The sequence below is a fragment of the Syngnathus acus genome, chromosome 16, assembly GCF_901709675.1.
Source record: "Syngnathus acus chromosome 16, fSynAcu1.2, whole genome shotgun sequence".
Taxonomy (NCBI): Eukaryota; Metazoa; Chordata; class Actinopteri; order Syngnathiformes; family Syngnathidae; genus Syngnathus; species Syngnathus acus.
The window spans coordinates 5,833,962-5,853,844 of NC_051101.1; the positions used below are offsets into that span (position 1 = coordinate 5,833,962).

Sequence of the window (19,883 nt, forward strand, 5' to 3'; positions counted from 1 at the left end):
CTTTTTTTTTTTGTGGGTCATTTTCCAGCTTCACTTCACTACTTTTCTTTTCTTCGCACATCAGGGAGATTCTGCTGAAGTACTTCACACTTCACTCTCAGTGGTGTTTATAGAGTTCATGCATTGCTTCAATTTACTGTTCACTTATCTATTGCTGCTCAATGATCAGGCAGACTAATCCCTCATTTTCTACAGAGCTTCCAGCTAGAACAATAATACAAAAATCACATTTACAAGTCATTTCTATTTATATTTGAAAAGTCAATATACATACAGTACTGTATTCACTTGGACGGGGACCGACAAGGGAACTGCAGCACCACAATGAATGATTTTTGGTTCAAACAGCCTACTGCTTTGAAAATCAACATGGTAAATTGTTATCTGTGCGTTGAGAATACTAAGCAAATATATTGTTGAACGATAAGTCTTAAACATGTTATGAATCTCTGACATTCCAGAAGGTTGTTAGCATGGTATTTATTCAACGTATATAAAAAAAAAATTTAAAAAAAGATCTGGCTGCTATTGACATAGTGAATAATTAAGTATAGGTTGAAATATTTATGTACCAGGGTTTGCATTTAGTCCCTGCATAATACTAGTTTATGCCTTTTGTTTGTTTTTCCTTTCTTTTTTGACACTTGGATGGCTGGTTTGCATTTCAAGGAAACAGGTTTCGCATAGAACAGCAGCAAGTCTTGTCAGGAGAGTTGATCTTATGTGCAAGAGTACTATCATTAACTTTATTTTCAATTCACATTTGCAAATACTGACTGTCAAATATATTACTGTTCCTCAGTTCTGTTTGCATCTTGACATACAATTCACGAATGGTTTAAAGCGTACCAATCCTGTGATGGGGTACTTGGAGTGTCTGAAGGTTGGGGCATGTGAAATATGGAGCAGGTAAGAAACAAGTTGCTATTCCATTTGAGGCGAATGGCAACGTTGGCCCGTAGAAAACCTCCTCTTTTCCCTCTCGACTCAGATCAAGCACCTGAAACGAGACGTACAAAGTGAGCAGCATTATGTAAAAAAATAAATAAACGTTCCTAAGATAGAGACATTCAGAAGGGTCAAATATTTTTTGCACTAATTTGATGTATTGTTAAATTCTTCCAAATACTACAACATTGCCGTTTCCAAGACACCATGCACCAAAGTGGCTGTGTCGAGGATAAGGGATGAACAGTTTCAAATGTTAAACGTCTTCCCTCACCTGAATACATGCCAGAGGCTCATTGGTCCAAATGGAGTACCCTCCAACCACATAGATCCTATCATCATGGACCGCCACTCCAGACTCATTCTGACCTGAGAAGGAGAAGGGCTAATGAAGGGGACACTCTCACAGTTTCAACTCCCATCTTCTTTCAATATGTACTGTATGGCATTCATTCGGTGACTAACTGCAAACATGAATGCACACTGGGAAGCTATACATGAATTAAGTTGTCCCAATTGGAATATGTAAAGACATAGTGGAGGATTGGTTGATTAGTGGGAGGACCGAGGTTGGGATCCCTGTTCATGCCTTCCTGTGTGAAGTTAGCAGGTTCTCCCTCTGCTTGTGTGGACATTTTTTACACTGCAGCTTTCTCCCACATTCTAAAATCATTCTCATTAGTCTGACTGATGAACCCAAATTATCCATGAATGTGTGTGTAACTGGTGTCCTGTGATGGAATGACGACCCTGGTTAAGATAAACACTTAACCTTTCAATCCAACTTTTTTTTTTAATACATGGATCGTTTCATGGAGCTCTTGTGTTGGAGGTGAATGTTAATTTGAGTAAAGAAGAAGCAGACTTTGTCCAACATCAGCTGCTCTGAATTCCACTCCACCACTTGTGTCTGTGTGTTGTAGGCGTTGTCCACTTTCCCCACCTGTGAGGAGGCTGAAGGAGCAGCGCGTCCACTGGTCCACATCCAGGCTGTATGAATCGATGTGGCGAACCAGAACCCGGTCGTTATTGTAGTCCAGGTCATTCCCTCCGAGCACGTAAAGCTTCCTTCTCACCGCTGCCATCACGTGGTAGACGCGCCTCTGCAACATTGGACTGCGTGCTAACCACTGGTCCTGAAGAACAGGAGGACGGACGGGGAGAGTCAATGAAAGGTTAAAAGGAAGCGAGGAGAAAGTGAAGGTGAATTAATTTGGGTATTTGATGTATGCTCTGTATACTCCGTAAATAATGTGGCGCCAAAGCTCTGCTTTGTACAAATGAATTCACTCCCTATTTCTAACTGTACGTTTTAGCCATTCTATTTTTGTCCCTGCTGATATTACTGAGTGAAATTGAAGCCTATTTTCCGTTAGAGACTATATAATAGAGGAAGCGAGATTGAGAGAGAGAGAGAGAGAGAGAGCGTGAGAGAGAGTGTGAGTGAGTGAGTGAGTGAGTGAGTGAGTGAGTGAGTGAGTGAGTGAGTGAGTGAGTGAGTGAGTGAGTGAGTGAGTGAGTGAGTGAGTGAGTGAGTGAGTGAGAGAGACTGAAAGCGTGCTTGATTGAGGCACAAAAAGTGTGTATGCGTGTGTGTGTGTTGACGTGTGGCCATCTGTTGAGGGTACAGTCAATGCGGGGTTGCTGTTGCTCTGGCAGGTGAATGTAGATTGGTGGTGAATACAAATGAGCCTCTCTCGTGCCGCTCTCTCTCCCTTGCTAGCAGGCCAACATGAACAAACATAGAGCCATATGGATGTGCGCCTCACATGTAAACATGCCGCATACCTCCACATTATGTGCAGTCTTAAAAAGATGCAGAGGCCTTGCATGTTAACAGCTGGCTCATATGCATACACAAACAAACACTGGAGCTCACTACATTCCACTGTAATTGGCTGCATGAGACTATTCTACTTCAAATTATTTTTGATTGGGCTGTACTTGAATTTCATAGGGCAGCCATTTTCTACCAGGCTGCCATGACATTGCATGAGATGTACTACTACTATTAATAATAATAATTTATGAGAAAAACAACCTCTGTATTGACGCCAATGGCAATCACATTTATGGCATGAGCGGCTGAGTATGTAAGTTGCACCCATGAAAAAACTTGCCAAATCTGTGACAATGTCAAACAGCTTGTTTTGCTGTTGCCATCAATTCTTCTTTTGAGCTTTTGCCTGATCTCTGCAGACGCTGAAACCTCAATTCGTAGGAGCGTTATTCAGCACTGGTCAAAGTGGAGAGAAGACTCGGAGAACTCTGTGCTAATATTGGTGCAGTGACAGAATAACATATTTTGGTGAGGGAATTTTGATGGTGGCAAGCGCAATCTCCCTCACTGGAAAAATAATGCTTGTCATCCAATGGAGGCTATCTCAATTGGTTTGGTCAGAGAACATTTAATATGTTTTTCATGGGTGCAACCGATATACTCACATCTGCTGCTGTCACGCCCGTGCCAGAGCACGCTCGGCCGTCAACTTCCCTCAGCCACACCCCTTTCGTCACCGTAATGTCTGTCACCTGATTCCTCTTGTTACCCTGTGTATTTAAGCCCTGTCCGTGTGGTTCTCCCTGTCTGGGTCTGCTGTTCTGTCCCGTCCCTGTCCGTGCCCTGTGGTCCTGTCATTTGGTTTTCCCTCGGTCTGTCTGGAGGCTCACGGTCAGTATTTTAACCTTGTCCAAGTGGACTTAAGTCAATCTGTCTGTTTGCTGGCTGTGAGTCTCTATCCCGTCTGTGTCTTCGGTTCCCCACCTACCTCCCTTCCAACTACCTTTTACCTCAATAAACCCTGGTCCAAGCTGCATTTGGTCACCCTGCTCCATTCCGTTCCTGACAGCTGCTCATCCGACAAACGTTTCCTATAAATGTGGCATCATTCTAAAGTGTTTGTTTCTATTAATACTTCATTCTTAGCTATTCCCATCTATAACGTGAATGAGATGAGGTAGCCATGCACAGTATTGGTTGACCAAGAAAAAAACACAACTATTTGTGCCATTATTGTGACAGTACAAATAGTTACCTGTTCTGGCTCGTATACCATCAGGCGATTCTGGTATTGAGCTGTGTTTGTCACCCCACCTGTGAAACAAGATAAATTAAAGAAAACAGTAAAGGATATGCAGAACTGTGCTTTTTATTTTTTTTTAAAGGAAATATTTTAAATCAGGGGCGTCAAACTCTTTTTTTTTTTCGCGGGCCGCATTGTAGTCATAGCTTCTTTCGGAGGGCCATTAAGACTGTCAACCCAAATGTATGAGCACCTCATATTATATAGAGTAAAAGCTACAAAACAAACTGACAAATAACTCGTTTTCAAATCAGATGAATAAAAACTGGTAAAAAAAAAAAAAGATATTAAAAGTGAAGACAATTTGCAATTCTAGTAATGACACACGAATTTGATGCACAATTTGTCTTCGCGGGCCACATAAAATGATGTGGCGGGCCGTATCTGGCCCTCGGGCCTTGAGTTTGACACCTGTGCTTTAAATGATCAAACATAGAAAGTGTGGCATTTATCTCATTGCTTCAACTTTACACTGATGGGGAAGTATTCTTTGAAATTTTGGAGTATATCTTGTGGATTGCTAAGGTCCATTTATTTTTTTTCCCACCGGGGCACAAATGAGATCTTTCCATTTGTCTTGTTACAACGGTGTTGGTCATAATTTTTTTTAGATGAATTGTTTGACTAGGCGTATCTCAGTAATTTGGTGCACATAGCATACATGTATTGTTGGGTGTTTACCTGAGACCCAGAGCAGGTTTTCAGCCACACAGCCTGCGTGGCATGAAAGCGATCGGTCAAAGGGTTGCACATACATCCACTTATTCTTCTTGGGACAGTAGCGCTCTACTGAGGGAAGCACCTGCCTCAGCTCGTTCCTGCCACCCACTGCATACAGGTACTGACCCAAAGCTCCCAGTACAAAATGTTCTCTGCAGGCCTTCATGGAGGCGATCTCAGTCCAACGGTTTGCCCTGGGGTCATATCGACAAGCAGTCCTAACTGCACACGTCCTCCCACTGGTGTGCTCCATCTCGCCGCCCACAACAAAGAGGAAGTTCCCCATTACAGACACACAATGGTGGCTGCGCCCGGTGGGCATTGGTGCCAACTCGCTCCAATTGGAGGCTCCCGCCACACGCACGTGCTCCTGTGCAGCCGGATTGAAATAACGCAGCTCTCGGACTCTGCACACCTCACGTTTTCTTCCCCCGGCTATATAGAGAGTGAGGGATTGGAAGCGAGGCCTGGTGCGAGCTGACTGGTGAAGGGGCTGTGAAAAGGTGCTGTGATGATAGTCCAGGGCTTCATCTACCAAAGCAGCAACAGTGGAACTGGACTGCACCAGGGGATGGCTACAGGCTAGGTGGTGCAAGGTTGAGACGTCCATCAGGCCATAGCGGACATGTTGCAGAAGATCCGCGGTGTACTGGTAGCGACAGTCATGTTCCAACCACATGACGACAAACTAAAAGGGGAGAACACAGAAAGCGTGATGAATGTTACAGCACAGATGCAATTATCAAGTAAAACCTCAAAAGCTGTAGCTCATCAGCTTCAGCAAGAATTATGATGAAAACTTAAATTTCTCCATTGTGGGAATAACAAAGGCCTTCTCTATTCTACCATCAAAAAAAAATAAAAATAAAAATATTGTCAAGATGCATCAAGAGATTTAATAAGTCCTTCTCCCCTCGTCAAATAACCATTTTGGTTGATGTGTCCTGGTATGGTAATTGTAATTCACACTGCACGGTTGATGTTGGCAGGCAGCTAATTGTATGTTCTCTACTCAGAATAATAGTAAATAAGAATAGGAAAGACACACACAATAATCAAGTATTGTCCTTTAGTGGGTATATTTAATACATCATCAAGGGCTGAACAAAAAAAGTAAGAAAGGACGAACACACTGATTAACAAATAAAAAAGTGCAGGGGGAATTTGAAGGGAAGAAACAACGGAGGACTCCTAATTGTGATTATTTTTTCCAGATACCTACAGGCTATTATGAAAAACTCAGTCAAACCAACACAACATCTAAAAGTCAAGACTGTAAATATCCACAGGCACAGTCTTTTGTTTAATGCAGGCGAACTGGGTAATTGAACTTGAGAGCTGTGGAAGGTTATTTAGCCGCTGTGAGGTGTGAATGTGGGCAAGATGTCTGGAGATTACTGATTTCATTATCATGTAAACAATGTGATGTTGCTGTGAAGATGACTTAGTAGAAGATATATATTTTTATATATATAAGTGACAATTGTGTTGTTGTTGAGAAGAAAAGGAAGAAGATGCCTGTGCACGGTGCATGCATAAATCATAGATTATTATCTAGCCTCAGTCATTGCTCTTTTTTCAAACATCACTTAAAGGTGGAAAACTGCAACAAACACGCAAGTCAGGATTCCATCATTTTGTGGTGACTGCAGTCTTTGCTGTCGCTCACCCTGTTTTTCCTCCTCTTCATAACGCTGAAGTGACACCGTGCATGCCTGTGTGAGTGTGTGTGTGTGTGTGTGTGTGTGTGTGTACGTGTGCGCATGTGTGTCTGCGTGTTTGCACGGCGGCAGCTGACTGTGAAGGTCACGCTGCATCACACAACTTCCTCGGGGCACAGAATAAATCAACTCCTTCCGCTCCACGCTGGAAGAGCAAGCGCGTGTGTGTTTGCGTGTGTGTAAAAAGGGTAAAGTGAGGGAAAGAGATAGTGGCAAAGAGGGGAGGGATGGGGGTGCGCTACATGAAGGCAAAGTAAAGGAAGGCAAGAAAGAAGAGAGGGGAACAAAGCCAGAGAAAATGTGATTTTCCGAGCATGAGAGTCTCTGAGAAAACTCAGGGTGACAATGATTGACAGCTCAGCTATATCGGTCTGATATTGGTGTGCAACACCCCGCCCCTCTTTCACAATTTTGGACGATGGCCCTCTCTTCCTGTCCGCATCCGTCTGATGCTCAAATTAACCTTCTGGGCGCAGTGAAGGAGGCCTAAAGCAGCCTAATCAGAGACTGATTATGGCGGCGGCGGATGGTTAAGGGGTCAGCGTAATTGTGCCATCAGAGGCCTGATTGTTTTCAATCAGACGAGCGGGCGACTGACAGCTGGGGGATTGGGGCCCTGATGGAGGCGCGGAGGGCCTAATCAGAAAAGAGAAGGGGAGAACGAAAGAAAGGGAGTGAGATCGCAGGAAGGAGGGAGGGCACATGGGGGGAGGCTGATTGGCGCAAACGAACAGTCAAAATGGCAAGTCCTCACGCCGCGCCTCACGCTACCGTCGACGCACACACCTTGACACTTCATCAGACAGCCACACAAGCCACGCTTGCTTGCTTACACACATGCATGATGAATGCATGGCAATCAATCACGTACACATTCAGAAAAAGTCCACTGTGATTGCAGGTCAACACAAACAAACATTATATGAGGTGCAGATGGCAGTGTTTAATTTGTTCTATTAGCAGAGCGTTTGTTTTGGATCGTGTCAATCATTTCTGGTTGTCTATTTTCCAGTTGTGTACCAAGTTACAATTAATCTTGAGTTAAAACCTGTTACATGGCTTCACATTTTTCTGTCATTGGGGCAGCTTGGTCAAGTGAATGAGAATGCGGCCTGTGACGAAAGGGTCCCTGGTTTGATTCCCTTCAACGTCATTGGCAGTGGGATTTGATTTTATTGCACACTGTACATCATCTTTGTTCTTTATCCGAAGTCTTATACGCTCCATTCAGAGGTATTAGAACGGTGAAGCCAAAGCCATTATTTTTGCCGTCAACTGAAAAAAATATGGAACAAAGATAAAGATGAGAAAAGAGATAACAAAAATTCATTTTCTTTTCATGCGTTTCTATCGGAATCTGATACACTACTTCAAATTTTTAGGTGTACAAAAGTATTGGAAAAAATAATGATATAAAGTGAATAAATGTGGCGCAGGGCCGTGTGGTTGACACATCCACCTCACAGTTCAGAGGTCGCGGATCCAAATCCGGGCTGGAGTTAAGTCCCTACCCCGCTGAGCAGCCGACAAATGTTGCATTCACATCACAGTTCGTTCAAGGTCGCAAATGTTCACAAAACATTCACTAGACGTTTAAACACACATTTCCATACCTTCCATATCTCTTCTTCACTCAGCGAGGTGAGACGGTCACTCTTGAGGACCTCCTTGAGAAGGTGGAACGGCAGCTGCAGGGCCTCCTCCTGCCTTGTCTGGCTCAGCTCAGACAGGTGACCCACCAAAAAGTCCACCACAGCCTCCTCCAAAGAAGGAAGGTGGAAGAGGTCGGCCACACGGTACAACTCCAAGTAGTTGACGCTGCTCAATTCCTGCAGACATTCAGAGAGTTTATATTTGGGGACCTCTGACTCCATTTAAATCAAGAATAATATCGTACAATAGAAGGGACGTACTTAACAAAAAAGGATGAAAAAAGACGAATGGGCAGCTTTGCTAAAATGTTCTATTAGTATCCGTACGGTACAACACGCTCCAATATTACGGTAAAATCTAAGTTCTAGTTAGCAAATGCGACAAATTCCCATTTGCCAAACATTTATTATTGAGTGCATGTGCTTTATCAGACAAGCCACAAATGTGCAGTTTTTACATTAAGCCTAAAATGATTTCAATCTCACAGTGTAATGAAAAAGCAGTGAGGGAGAAAGGCAATAAGTGTTGGGGGGGCAAGGGGGGGGATCAAAGTAGATCGAAAATGTGGAATACGACTGCCACCTTCTGGCATTGCTGAATAGAACAGAATGTTGGATTGAATGTTGGCCAGTGCTGTGGCTATGTGTAGTACTGTACCTGCAGATGACATAAATCACATCCATATTCTGCACAGGAGACAATGGATACACATTTGAACTCAGCTTAGTTTATTTTTTAGTTTCATTAAACAAATTAAATTACGGTTATGATGATTGCTGTCCTTTTAATTAAATTAAAGTACCGTGCACCGTATGAATGATTTTGATCAATTAAGTATTCACTGCACATCATTACTCACAATTATGGGGGTAGGTCATGGTGACACACAACTCAAAGGGATTTTTAATGCCAGTATTGATGCAATGTGTACTAGGTAATCAATAATAATCATTTGACCTTGCCTTGAGCTAATACCTCTAATGCAACATCTGGTGCAACTCGGGTCAGATGTAAATATGCACAAGTACATATTGCTACTGACATTAATAAACCTGACATTAATAAACAATCACTTAGGCTCTTCTATTTAATATGATATATGCTGTTGATGCATAACACCAGAAACCACCAGATGGCTCACAAGAGCAACGTTTGGTTTGTACTGAGGGTTAAATATACACCAAACACACTGCAGATGCGTGTAATAATTGGAGCAGTTCTGAATGCACTTATCTTGTACTCACACACAAGTATTTAACAGGGGAATTTTAAAATGTATGTTGTGCACCTGAGAGTCCATTAATATTCCCACAGGAATGGCTTCAGGATGTCCAGTCCAATAAATCTCCTGATCTGGACATGACATCTACCCATGCTTAAGATAAACCAGTGTGTTTGTATTAATAACATTTTGAGGACATAGATCAATGTCATCGATGTTGGTGAGGTGCAACTTGTAGTGTGCCAAAAGATGCCCTGTAAATTAAAATTATACATTGTGCATGTAGTAGGTCGGGTCTTGTGACAAAGGTTTGGGCTCAAGCCTGGCTCTGCGCCCCTTCAAACCAGAGAAGAAAGCTGTCCAATCCATTTATACAATCATAAGGGTGTTGAAAGGGGAGTGAAGCCTGACATGATCACCGATATAGGAAAAAATATATAAAGTCAATCCTGGTATGGAGCATTGCGTGTTGAGTAAAGGTGTAACAAAAAACAGTACATGCAAAAAAAGTCCCGCAACGATTCACTCTCACTGGAATATCCTCACCCCTCTGTCCACAAAATGCTGACGTATCTTAGCCAACTGCATGCTGTGCACTGCAAGTCCCTTGCTCAAAGCCCTTTGACCAAAGCTTGGATGAAGCTGGCAGAGAAATGTCTCAAACAGATTATACTTTTGAGCTGGCAGTGGGAAGGGGAGGTTGCCACTATGCCTTTATCTGCATTTTTGGCTGAGAAAAACCTTTGCATCCAAGGCATGCAAGGTCATCGTCCCAATTCTCCTGACATCCGAAACGATGGGTGCATTCACTGAGTAAGCAGAGAGAGACGTCGGTCAAGCTCGGACACCTGGCAAGGCACTGTCACGCAAGGGTAGAAACCAAGACACGTACGCTACTGTTTGAAAGTCATTTTGTCACCTCTCTTAATAACACCTCTTAGCTTCAGCCAGTAAAACACGGTCTTCTTCATTTAATATGGAAAAGAGCTTTCCGCTGACTGACCAAAATTCACCTTTGACAACCTTCTGTCAACGGCAAGCGTGTGCTTGATATATTTTCATAAATAATACCACTGCGTCATATTTGCTTTTTCATACATAATATATTTTGTTGGAGAGCCATTTTTCTCTTTTTTTAAATTGTTTCTGCCTTTTTAGTAAACACATTTAAATGTATTTTACAGACAATGATCAGTAAAAATTGGAACACTCAACTGTATTTACGAAGCACTTTAAAAGAACCATCGTTAAATACAAAGTGCTGTAATTGCAAAACATTGTCCGCCATTAATGTGACCTACTGTACAACTTGTGTAACTTAATAGATTTTATTTTTCTTACATAACTTTTAGAGATGGAAGGGACAATAAACAACCGAGGTAAGAGTGATCACGCTGGGTTGTGTTCAGAATTAACCAATCACATTCAAACTTATATGAGAGTCAGCACACACTTACCACAGCGTGTGGGTGTGTGCGTGTGCATGCATGAGTGCGTGCTTGCATGAAGCTGCTTAGGCTTTTGGCTTCCAGAAGCATTTAGCTAGTTTTTGTAAAACAGTCTGGTGGAATTAAATGTGGGAAATGTGCTACATATTGACAAAGAACTATGACTATATTATAAAAAAGCCAAAAAGTAGAATACAATGAAAATAAAATAACAATAATAAAGGAATAAAGATATTCTGAACTGTGTCATTTTTCAACATTCCTCTTCCATTTCTCAAAGCAAAGATACCAACCTGACAAGCAGAATGGAACTGTTATGCGCACCCCAATAAATACAGTAAAGGTATAGAAGCATTATCTAAGACCTCCATGATGTCAGGGAAGGAGCATGATAAATGTTTTTGTACCTGGATGAGGTAGTGGGAGCAGATGCTTAGGAGCTCCAGCAGCTGAAGGTGGCTGCCAGCAGACAACACATCCTGGATCACCGCTGGTTCCAGCACAATCTGCCCACAGGAGAACATTGTCATATACTCTATGTCATAATAACCCTTAAGCAATTTACAGACGTCTAGAATGATTCAAATTATCCAAATCCAAATTGTTTGTTTTAATCTTATCCCGTATCCAAATGTGAAATTAGCTGACTACATCCATCCACCTCTCTAGGGTTACAAGTGAGGTGAAGTTGGTACACTCTGAATTGAATGACAGCCAATCAAGAGGCACAAAGATGGTACAGACAAAAAAACATTCAAATTCATCTTACTCAAGGACAATTTGGACTCTTCAATGAACCTAACATGCATGTTTTTGGAATGTGGGAGGAAGCTAGAGTGCTGAAAGTGTGTTTGTAAACTCGCTCCTTTCTTTGCAGTCAAAAGATGTGGTTTGAAGTATGAAAGCTTCAAAGAAAACAAACCTGTGACCCTAAAAATAAAAATTAACCTAACCAAAATATTTGATTGATTCAGTGCAAATCATCCAGCATCTTTTTTTTTTTTTAAAAACTTGTTTGGAACAAAAGTCTAAAATACTAGGCAATGTCCAATCTGACTGACTGACTCGACATTAACATTTGCATCAGTGTGCTGAAACCTTTCTCGAACCACACAATTTAAGATTGTGTCTTTTTCCGCTTTGTGCTAACATGGTACCTAGAGTAAATTTGTAATGTGAAAGTGAAATGCAATGATGGACATGTCTAATGGGCTCTAACATTTTTAGCACTCAGGTACAATAGATTCAAAAAAGGCCGAAGTCTTGGGGAATTAAGCTATTTTACACACTTATGTGTTGTTTTCTTTTATGGTGTTGAAAAAATAAGTAATTTCATGCCACTTTACTCCTTGCACCTGTCACTCTTTTGTTTCTCTTTTGTTGTTGAAATCAGTTTCGTCCTATTTCTAGTTATGAGCTCCTAGCGTTAAAGTGGATTATATCAGCGCTCCAGTTTTCATTAAGTGTATTGGGTTGCATGTCGGCCAGGGCACTTATAGATCACTGCTGCGAGTCTTAGTTAGGGACTTGAAGACTGCTTTGCATCCTGATCGTCGGTGACTTTTTGAGATTGAGTGATGAGCCTGAAGTTTGAAATTCATTTGTTATTCAGGAAAGTTCTTTGTACGGAAGGATGGTGGTGGACGTTTCCAAAAGGATAGAAATGGATGCAGCAAAAACTTTCTTCCAGAAGAGGCAGTAACACAGGATGGCCCACAAGAATGGACTAAGAACCACAACTGGTAGATTTTATCTTGTGCAGATGATATGCTGTATTTTGAAGATCAGTCAGTAAACTGTAAGGCAAGTGGTAGGGGAGAGTGTGGCCTGCAGCAGAGGACGGTGGTGTGTAAAATGACTCGTGTGGTGGTGAGGAAGATTAGGAAGACAGATGCAGAGCATAGAACCATATGGTGGAAGCTGAGAAAGGAAAAGGGTTGTGCGGCTTTATGAGAAGACGTGACACAGGCTCTTGGTGGGTAAGAGTTTCCAGATGACTGGATCAATACAGCCAAGATGGTGAGAAAAACAAGCAGGAGAGTACTTGCTGTCTCTTCTTGAAAAAGCCATGGAACTTGCAATATAACATAACATAACATAACATAACATAACATATCACATTATGTTTGGCTTTGAGCTTCTATTGTTTAAAAAGGCATAAAACATCAACATTTTTCAGTTATAGCAAAAACATCCCGTGACAGCATGTCTGATCAACCTGACATGTGGGTGAAGGATTTTAGTGGGTTATTATTTACGATGTGAGGGTAAGCATATTGCCCTCATCTCATCTGCTATCATCTCCACTGGGCTGACGAATAGCTGAGCCAACTGATGCAGGCGGCTTGCAAGCCTGCTGTTGACCTACTTACACCTCCAAACCAACTACTACTTGCTCATTTCCACTGTATAAATAAGATTAGGGAGTAATTACAACTTCAGTTTGCAGCATCTCGGTATCCAGTATAAACCACTCGGTTGCTTGTGGGACAGAATTTTGCTGATGCAAGGGTAAAAGAAGGTCATATGACCTGGTCAGACACTTGTGACTGGTGAGAGTACATGAATGGCAGACAACTAATACAACCTGATTGAAAACCTACACATTGATCCACCGTCACGCTGCTGATTAAATGCTCTTGAGATTAAAGTGCTAATCTGCAAAAACCTTGCAGCATTTTTTTAGATGACATATTTGGCTGCATGAAAAAACACTCAGAGGAATGTCCATTTTAAAAGGCTCAAATATTTTTCAATGCCTTTGTGTTGAAGATATCATTTGCAAATTACAGGATTAAAATATTTAAGTATTAATAAATCAGTATTTAATTGTAAAATTGGATAAATGAATAGTGACGGGCGTAAAATGAAAAATTTGAAGAAAGATGCAGTACAGCACATTTAACTCATTGGCTGCTGAAAAATAATTATAGAGATGAATAGCAAAGCATCAGAAGAGTTAATTAATAAAATGGAATTGAGAAAGAAAAACCCAGCTCTTTTCCTTCTTTGTCTTTATTCCTTCTACTAATTTATGTGGATGTTCTTACCTGTCCGGTGTAGGCAAAGTCCAAGGCGTGTTTCAGTCCAACACTGGTCACTCCTTGCAGAGTCACTTCATCAGCCACACTCTCCACCATGCACAAGCTGAACATAGCCTGATCAAACGACATAACATGGAAGTCAGATGAAGGACTTCACAATTTTCTCGAACAATTAATTGTTTTTTCCCAGACTCTCGATGTTTATTTATCAGTATTTCATCCGTGATTTGTAGCTGCACTGCAAAATGAGTTGTGGAGCTGCACAACAACTCAATTATTCAACCAAGAGACAACAGCCAAGAAACTTCCAGTATTGATTGCCTTCCTCAGCATAAATATAAATAGCACAATCAGTAATTTGTGATCCACAGCATCTCTTGTCGTTCTTGCCCTATAATGGATGCACACAAACATGCACGCAAACATCTGTGCACAATCAAAGCAGTGACCGCAGTGTCTGTAGTCTGACCCTGCTGAGTGCAGCTTTGGTCATCAAAGCTATTGATTGCAGTCATGCCATGATGGGATGTCACCCACTGATCCGGGACCCAGGAAAGCAGTGTAACAGTAAAGAACAAAAGGGTCATGTTTCAAACAAGGACAGTATATGTATTGCCTACATTCACCATTCTTTTTTCCTCAATTTTATTCTCTGGTTGTCTATCAAAAATTGGAATTTAATTTAATCAAAACCAAAATTCTGTATTATGAGAAAATGATAGAGCACCTTTTTAATTGTCAGTGAAAGAGAGATGCCAAATTAACTTTTTTTTTTTGCAGAAGTGTAACCCTGCATTACAGTGGCAGACTGGTGTATCGTCTGATTTGTCAGTGTAAAGAATAACATTTAGTTTAGCTATTTGATTTCATGTCATTTGACAGGTCTACCTAATGAAAAATCCAGTGTGTGCGCATAACAATGCGTCAAAGACCCAGCGGCAGGGCTGTTAAAACATCCTTCTGTCACAAAAACAATGCAATCCCTAACCCTAACCTCCACTGGCGTTTTTGATGATTCATGGCACACATGAACTTTAACTCAGCATCACCTCTCCACCCTCTCCTCAGGCAAATGGCCACGCGAGAGTAGGAACAACTTGAATTTGTGCCGAATCGTGTCCGGTGCTTGCACAGCCTAGTTGCTCTACCATAGAGCCAATTAAAAATAGACTGGTCCATTAGACACAGGGAGTGTGATGGTACAACCAGATGAATAATGATAGCGGCGCTGTAGTTTGTCTGCACAGATGAGTGAAAAAGAAAAGACTGCACTGTGCAGGTTCATCCCAGCTTTTGTGTCATGACTGTGGGCATTGAAAGCGTTTGGTGAGCTGTCTGTCCCTCACATGACTGTTCTTGACCTTGGTGTGGGTGCTAAGGGACAGCTGATGATGGATAGCTCTGCTGACTTGGGACCCTTGAGTCCAGCTCACTGCAGTCTTTTTCCTATGAAGCTACAAGAGGAGTACAGTGCTGCACTTAGCCTGACCTTTTGGGGAGAACAAATAAAAAAAAAGACTGTGATCATTCAAACACATTAATTCCATAAGTGCCACATTTTATTTAGAGCAGTGATTCACAAAAAAGTTGCACGGAATTAATGGCAATTTTCTGTTTTCGTATTCAATAATTAATCATTTCTAGTTCCCGATCATAAAAAAAAATATATATATATACGTATATATTATATCCTGGTATTGGCCAATGTCACGAATACTGATACCATGAAATAAAGCTGGTATCGGCATCGATACCGATCCTCGGCCATCCCGAAATTGACAGGGCAGAAAATTCAGACCCCTGAATTAATTATAATTCAGTTATTGGTGTAGTCCATAATATATCAGAAAATGAAAATAAAATGTTGAGCATTGTTAAAAAACAAATATATTATTTTGATTCAATACAAAGATAATTTGTCCACTTTCATGCAGAACTACAGAAATCAGATATTTACTTCTGAAAAACTGAAATTTGAGATTAAAAACTGTAATTACACATTATCAAAATAATTCTTTGATATTTGATATTTTTTGAATTAGCGGTACATTAATTGTATCACTAGCTATACTATACAGGGTCACATGTTTAATAAGTGGCAGATAAGAAAGGAAAACACTTTGTGCAGGTAGCATACTTAATTCGGTTAGTTTTATTGTTCAGAGTGTCGCTCAATTTAAGAAAAGGCCTGGAAAAGTGTTGTTGGGTCCAAAGGTAACACAGAAGTTTGTTTTGATCACTTCATTACATCTTGTTTGCCTAATCTGCACAGACACAAAAAACTAATGATAGTTTAAGTCCTATTTCCAAGCCAATCTGATTGTTGCCAGGCAACCTCACTGTTTTTTTCTCTCATATCCAGTTGTTTTACTATTCTAAAGTACTTATCTAATGTTTTTAGCTGATATCAGTGTTTTAAAAAGAAATGAATTTGGACTCTCCTTCAGATTTGTCTGGGGGGGACAACGGGGGCATCCATGAGTGTGCGATGCTGGCGTGACTGATTTACTTTCCAGACGTTTTAGTAATGTGACAACATTGGAAGAGACAGGTGACACATTTGAATAACTCACGCTTGGTCAGGTATTTCATTACAGCCACTCACCAGTGAGTCGAATGTTGTGTTCACACCACTTCTATGTGTACTGTGTGTGTGAGGGCAGAAAGTAGTAAATGCATGGTCACTACTAACAGCAGCAGTTTAATCTAATAATCCAAGTCTTGACCAGCACAATAATTTGGCTTGGTTAGAACTCGGCTTGGACGGAGGAGAAGAGGGGTCTGACTCACTCGCCCAATCTTTCTGCAAGGAGAAGTAAAAATAACCTCTACTCGCACAGACGACGAAATCCTACAGGCCGACTTGGACGAATTTAATCTGCCTTTCATTTTCAACAGAGATTAGATTTGATTTACTAATCTGCGCTGTGTCTCTAAATCAAATCTCATTGGTGCCCTGTTCTTGTGCAGTCTACCTCATCTCCACAGTATATGGCTGCAAATATCAGCAAGTATCAGTTAAAGCTTAATTTGAGCATAACTTGGCAAGAAACAGCGGGGCTGAATTAGATCGCTTACCCTCAAACTAGCCAATGAGCACACACTTTGCATGTATTCAAGTGTAAGTAGGTCTGTCATATTTGTTTACTATGTTCGTGCGTTATTGTGTACTACTACATGTAATGGAAATGACTAATCAAAGGCAGATCTAAGAAAAATAATACGTGCGTGCTTGAAGTTTGCCAAAGATATTATTTTAACGAGTATTAGATTCTACACTCACCCGGAAGTAATCACTGCATGCTGCCAGGATGGCTTTGTGAGCATGGAACTTTTGATCCCCGGCCACCAAAGTGACGTCACAAAGAAGACCATCTTTTCTCTGCTGGTTGAGGGCAGACAGGACTGAGTCCTGATGTGATTTGGATTGGCAGAGTCTCTGTCCTGTCAGCATCTCCCTGCTGACGGACACAAACAAATTATACACAGACTTAAACCCTACACAAAGCTCCAATTTGTTTACGTCTCCTTTTTATTTGGTTTTATTTAGATTTGATGAATACATTAGTAGTTCAGAAGATCAACACAATTCAAGCAGCAATTAAAACAGCACTGAATAGCATCTTGCTGATTTTATGCCCGGCAATACCAACAATATTTCATCTTTTTAAGAAAGATTGATATGTAGACTAGATTGGGGATTGTAATTTGTCAGCCTGATTGAGTGTCTAAGTAACTGACAGGTAGTGCGATAGGTTGAAATGGTGAGTGCATATTTTCAAAAATCCTCCAGCCTTCCTCTCTCGTCCGCCTCCCTCATCAGTATGCCACGCTGCGCATCCAAATCCATCTCTGTCCATTTAGTGTTGGCCATCCTTGTGAATACATTAGCCTGCCAAGCGACACACTCTGTAGTGTTGGGGTGTAAAACAAAGAACATAATGAATGCGTGTGGGTTTGAATGCATGAGCACACGTGCGCCTGTGTGGGGCCAGAAGTGAGACGACTGATGAGTCAGTGTGTTTGTTTGGAGACTGGAGTCTGCAAGGAGGAGCCCAAGAACAATTGCGCCATTGAAGTGAAAAGAAATGATGGCATTTAAAAGCCTAAGGAGGGACGTGATGCAAAAATATATTTTTAAATAAAATCAATAATTCCATAGATTAGATTCTAAATAATGCAGATTTTATTGAGCAAAACTATCATGATGACACAGTATTTTTTAAATAAAAAAAGGTTAAAATCACCATAAAAATACATAGATTTTACAGATTAATAGATTATTGAGAATATAGATTAATGATAAAATAATTAATAAATGATTACGATAAATATATATATATAATATAGACTAATTATAATGTATGACTGGGGTAATGTAAAAGGGATGAATTTTGATTCTCATTACTTCCTTTAAGAAGACCGCTCCAATAGGCACTTTATGATTATGAGTGTAATAAATTAAAAAAGTAATTATATTAATTCAATAATAGTTGACAACCAATAATCACATGTTTACACAGCCAATATCACACACTACATACTATACATTGAGGTACAGTTTTCGTTTATAGTAAATATTTTGTGTTCAATAAGTATGGGCTGACCAGGTTGTTTACCTGAGGCTACGTTCAGGAGGCATGCCCCTGGATGCAGGGTGAAGGGACTTCTTTGGAGGCTGAGTGGAGGTGCTATATATCTCCTGAGGACTGAAGTCTCCTCGCCAGCAAAATACATCAGCCTGATGGGACAGAGCAGAGCGTCAGCTTTTATCAGTCCATCCAATGCACTCAAATTCAGTGTGGCAACCCTCTATGTGATGCGTGAAAAAACCCAACTGCACATCAAGCATCGTGTCAACTTCTCACTTGACTCACACATTGGCCATTATAATTTTTACAGTTTCTTGGACCCGGGGGTGATGCACATGAGGATTTTCTGTGGCTTCAACTTCAGAAATGTTACGCTGCACATCTAGATTGTATCGTATATCACAGTGAAGTTCTTAGCAAGCAGCCACACTGACTGGAACAATTCCAAACAGTAAGTCTTCTCATATAGCTATTCAAAAGATGTTTATATATGCAAACATGTGCATGCTTCATCTCATCTTCCTTTAGAGAGTGGTTCCCGGCAAGATATAGTTATCGATCCATTCGTGAGTGACCTTCAAAAACATGGCCACAGGCAAATGCATTTGATGGATCAAGTTGAGGTCTTTCATCTCCCTTCATAGACTAATATGTGATTGTCACGTTAAATATTTGAAGTTATATAACAAAGGAGGGGGGGACATGCTATTTCAGTGTATGTCCTATCCTGTATTTTTGTAATTGTAACACAGATACTTATCTCACAGTCATATGGCGAAAAATACGATGATCAGATGATCATCACAAGAAGTAGGCCATTTTCTGCAAACAATAATAGTCACTGGACTGAAAACAACTATTAATACTATACTGGATGTCACAGACTAGACACAATCCGGATTTAGACTCAAACACAAGATGAAAAGGTGAATGATGGTGAAGGAGGTTTGCGTTGGCAGATAAGTAGACACCGCGCTGACTATCACTTTCCAAAAGCTTCCAGCTGTCAAATGGGTTTCTTAGCAACAGGCTCGCGCCTTGTTCCAGCAAGTAAAGCCTCTTACTTCCATCGCACACAATATGTATTGCACACACTCACATTCGGATATGCATAGTTGTCAGTGCCCCACAGCTCACGCATACGCACCTCATATGTCAGTATCCTATCCTTGTCCGACTGCTTCTTTGACAGTGAAATTGTCCGAGCACGCGGCTATTGAAGCACATCTGCAGGTAAAAGAAGGAAGCACGACGATGGTGAAAAAGGCGTCTGTCAACAACACTTTATTTGTGTAGTGACAGACTGACAGTGTAACACCTAAAATGTTACAGCAAAACTCCGCCTCCCCGCTGGTCACATGGACATTGATAAATAAGGGGGCCTAGCGGCACCAAGTGGATACTATAGGAATAGCAACGTTTGTATGCGGAGTCGATGGCTGAACACCAGGG

The 19,883-nt window shown here is 41.1% G+C and overlaps 1 protein-coding gene across 2 annotated transcripts; it reads right to left on the reverse strand.

Moving 5' to 3' along the window:
* Positions 1-13: 13 nt before the first annotated feature.
* klhl32 (kelch-like family member 32) lies at positions 14-19,773 on the reverse strand. 2 transcript variants are annotated; one of them, XM_037273735.1, is made up of 11 exons: positions 19,579-19,773; positions 18,459-18,580; positions 17,123-17,297; positions 13,846-13,953; positions 11,203-11,301; positions 8,086-8,301; positions 4,713-5,439; positions 3,984-4,042; positions 1,892-2,084; positions 1,223-1,317; positions 14-1,000 (listed from the first exon to the last, which is right to left on the reverse strand). In XM_037273735.1, the coding sequence occupies exons 2-11, from the start codon at positions 18,479-18,481 to the stop codon at positions 839-841; spliced, it is 1,857 nt and encodes a 618-aa protein (XP_037129630.1). In that variant the 5' UTR covers positions 18,482-18,580; positions 19,579-19,773; the 3' UTR covers positions 14-838. The 2 variants fall into 2 exon arrangements, with proteins under 2 accessions (XP_037129630.1, XP_037129629.1); XM_037273734.1 differs by having other exon boundaries at positions 17,123-17,300.
* Positions 19,774-19,883: the final 110 nt, after the last annotated feature.